The 1330-nt window shown below is 61.1% G+C and overlaps 1 protein-coding gene across 1 annotated transcript in view; it reads right to left on the bottom strand.

Moving 5' to 3' along the window:
* FGFR1 (fibroblast growth factor receptor 1) overlaps positions 1–1330 on the bottom strand; it is a 66441-nt gene that overhangs the window by 3804 nt on the left and 61307 nt on the right. The window contains exons 12-15 of the mRNA XM_029964982.1: positions 1225–1328; positions 1001–1071; positions 607–744; positions 15–120 (exon numbers count right to left, since the gene is read on the bottom strand). Coding sequence (XP_029820842.1) covers positions 15–120; positions 607–744; positions 1001–1071; positions 1225–1328 — 419 coding nt within the window. The remainder of the gene's footprint in view (positions 1–14; positions 121–606; positions 745–1000; positions 1072–1224; positions 1329–1330) is intronic.

Here is a 1330-nt window from a genome sequence, read left to right as displayed (position 1 = left end):
GCCACTTCTCCTACCTGGTTGGAGGTCATGGCCACGATCCTGTCCAGGTCTTCTACCAGCTGCTTGAAGGTGGGTCTCTGGGAAGGCACAGCGTGCCAGCAATCCCTCATCATCATGTACCTGTGAGGGCAAGAGCTGAGCATGGGGCCAGCAGAAGGGGACCCCACCCATGGGAGAGGAACACCCAGGAACAGACCCCTGCACCCAGGCTGGGACCCACGGCCAGGGAGGATGCTATCCCAGGATTTAGGGTAATCTCCTGTGGGGAAGGAAGGGAATCCCCCCAGCTGCCCTTGCAAGGGGCTGTCTGGAGAGGAGGACGGACATGGCCTGGGCTGGTCCCTGTGCTGGGATTCCCTCCTGCCATGGGATAATGGAGGGAGATGCTGATTATTGCAAACAGATCGGGCTGATGGTTTTGCAGGGCTGGGAATTGCTGGGATTGTAGATCCAAACATCTGGTTGTCCCCCTCCATGCCCCAGCCTGTGCCCTGGGTCAGGCAGTGGCACCCAGAGACTTCCAACCCTGCCTCACCAGTCCCAGCTGGGCAGGGAGTGTTGGGGTACCAGTGTCCTCCCTCTTGCCCATCCCAGTGCTGCACTCACAGCTCGTTGGTGCAGTTGCTGGGCTTGTCCATCCTGTGACCTTCCTTCAGCAGCTTGAAAAGCTCCTCGACGGGCACACCGGGGTAGGGAGACCCGCCCAGCGTGAAGATCTCCCACAGCAGCACCCCGAAGGACCACCTGGGAACACAGGGTGGACACTGGGGCACCAGCTCCGGGGGGGCTGACACCCCACAGGGCCCCAGTCTGGGTACACTTAGAGGCTGGTTTGCTGGGAGGGACAAGCACCCACAGTTTCAATTCGCTCTGCAGGACAGACGAGTGCCAGCACCAAATACAGTCTGGATTCGAAATATTTGGTCGGCTGACGCTAATCATAATTTCATCAAACTAAGACGAACCCCAACCGTGCACTTCCCCGGCGGGCACTACTCACACGTCGCTCTGGTGGGTGTAGATTCGGTCAAAGAGGGCTTCGGGGGCCATCCACTTCACCGGCAGGCGACCCTGGGACACAGAACCCCCCATTGGCTCCGTGCCACCCAAGCGTGGGGGGGTCTGGGGCAGGGGGCAGCCCTGCACGCCCATCGCATTCCCAGCGCCGCTTGGGGCACCCCTGGCACCCCCACCCCAGCAGGACCCCCCTGGCCCAGCCCTCACATTTGTCGTCTTCTTGTAGTAATCGATGTGGTGGATGTCGCGGGCCAGCCCGAAGTCCGCGATCTTCATCACGTTGTCCTCCGTCACCAGCACGTTCCTGGCCGCC

This window comes from Manacus vitellinus, unplaced genomic scaffold (assembly GCF_001715985.3).
Source record: "Manacus vitellinus isolate BGI_N305 unplaced genomic scaffold, ASM171598v3 scaffold_87_pilon, whole genome shotgun sequence".
Taxonomy (NCBI): Eukaryota; Metazoa; Chordata; class Aves; order Passeriformes; family Pipridae; genus Manacus; species Manacus vitellinus.
The sequence above is the reverse complement of the archived record's forward strand: the minus strand, read 5'-3'. Positions and strand labels throughout refer to the sequence as shown.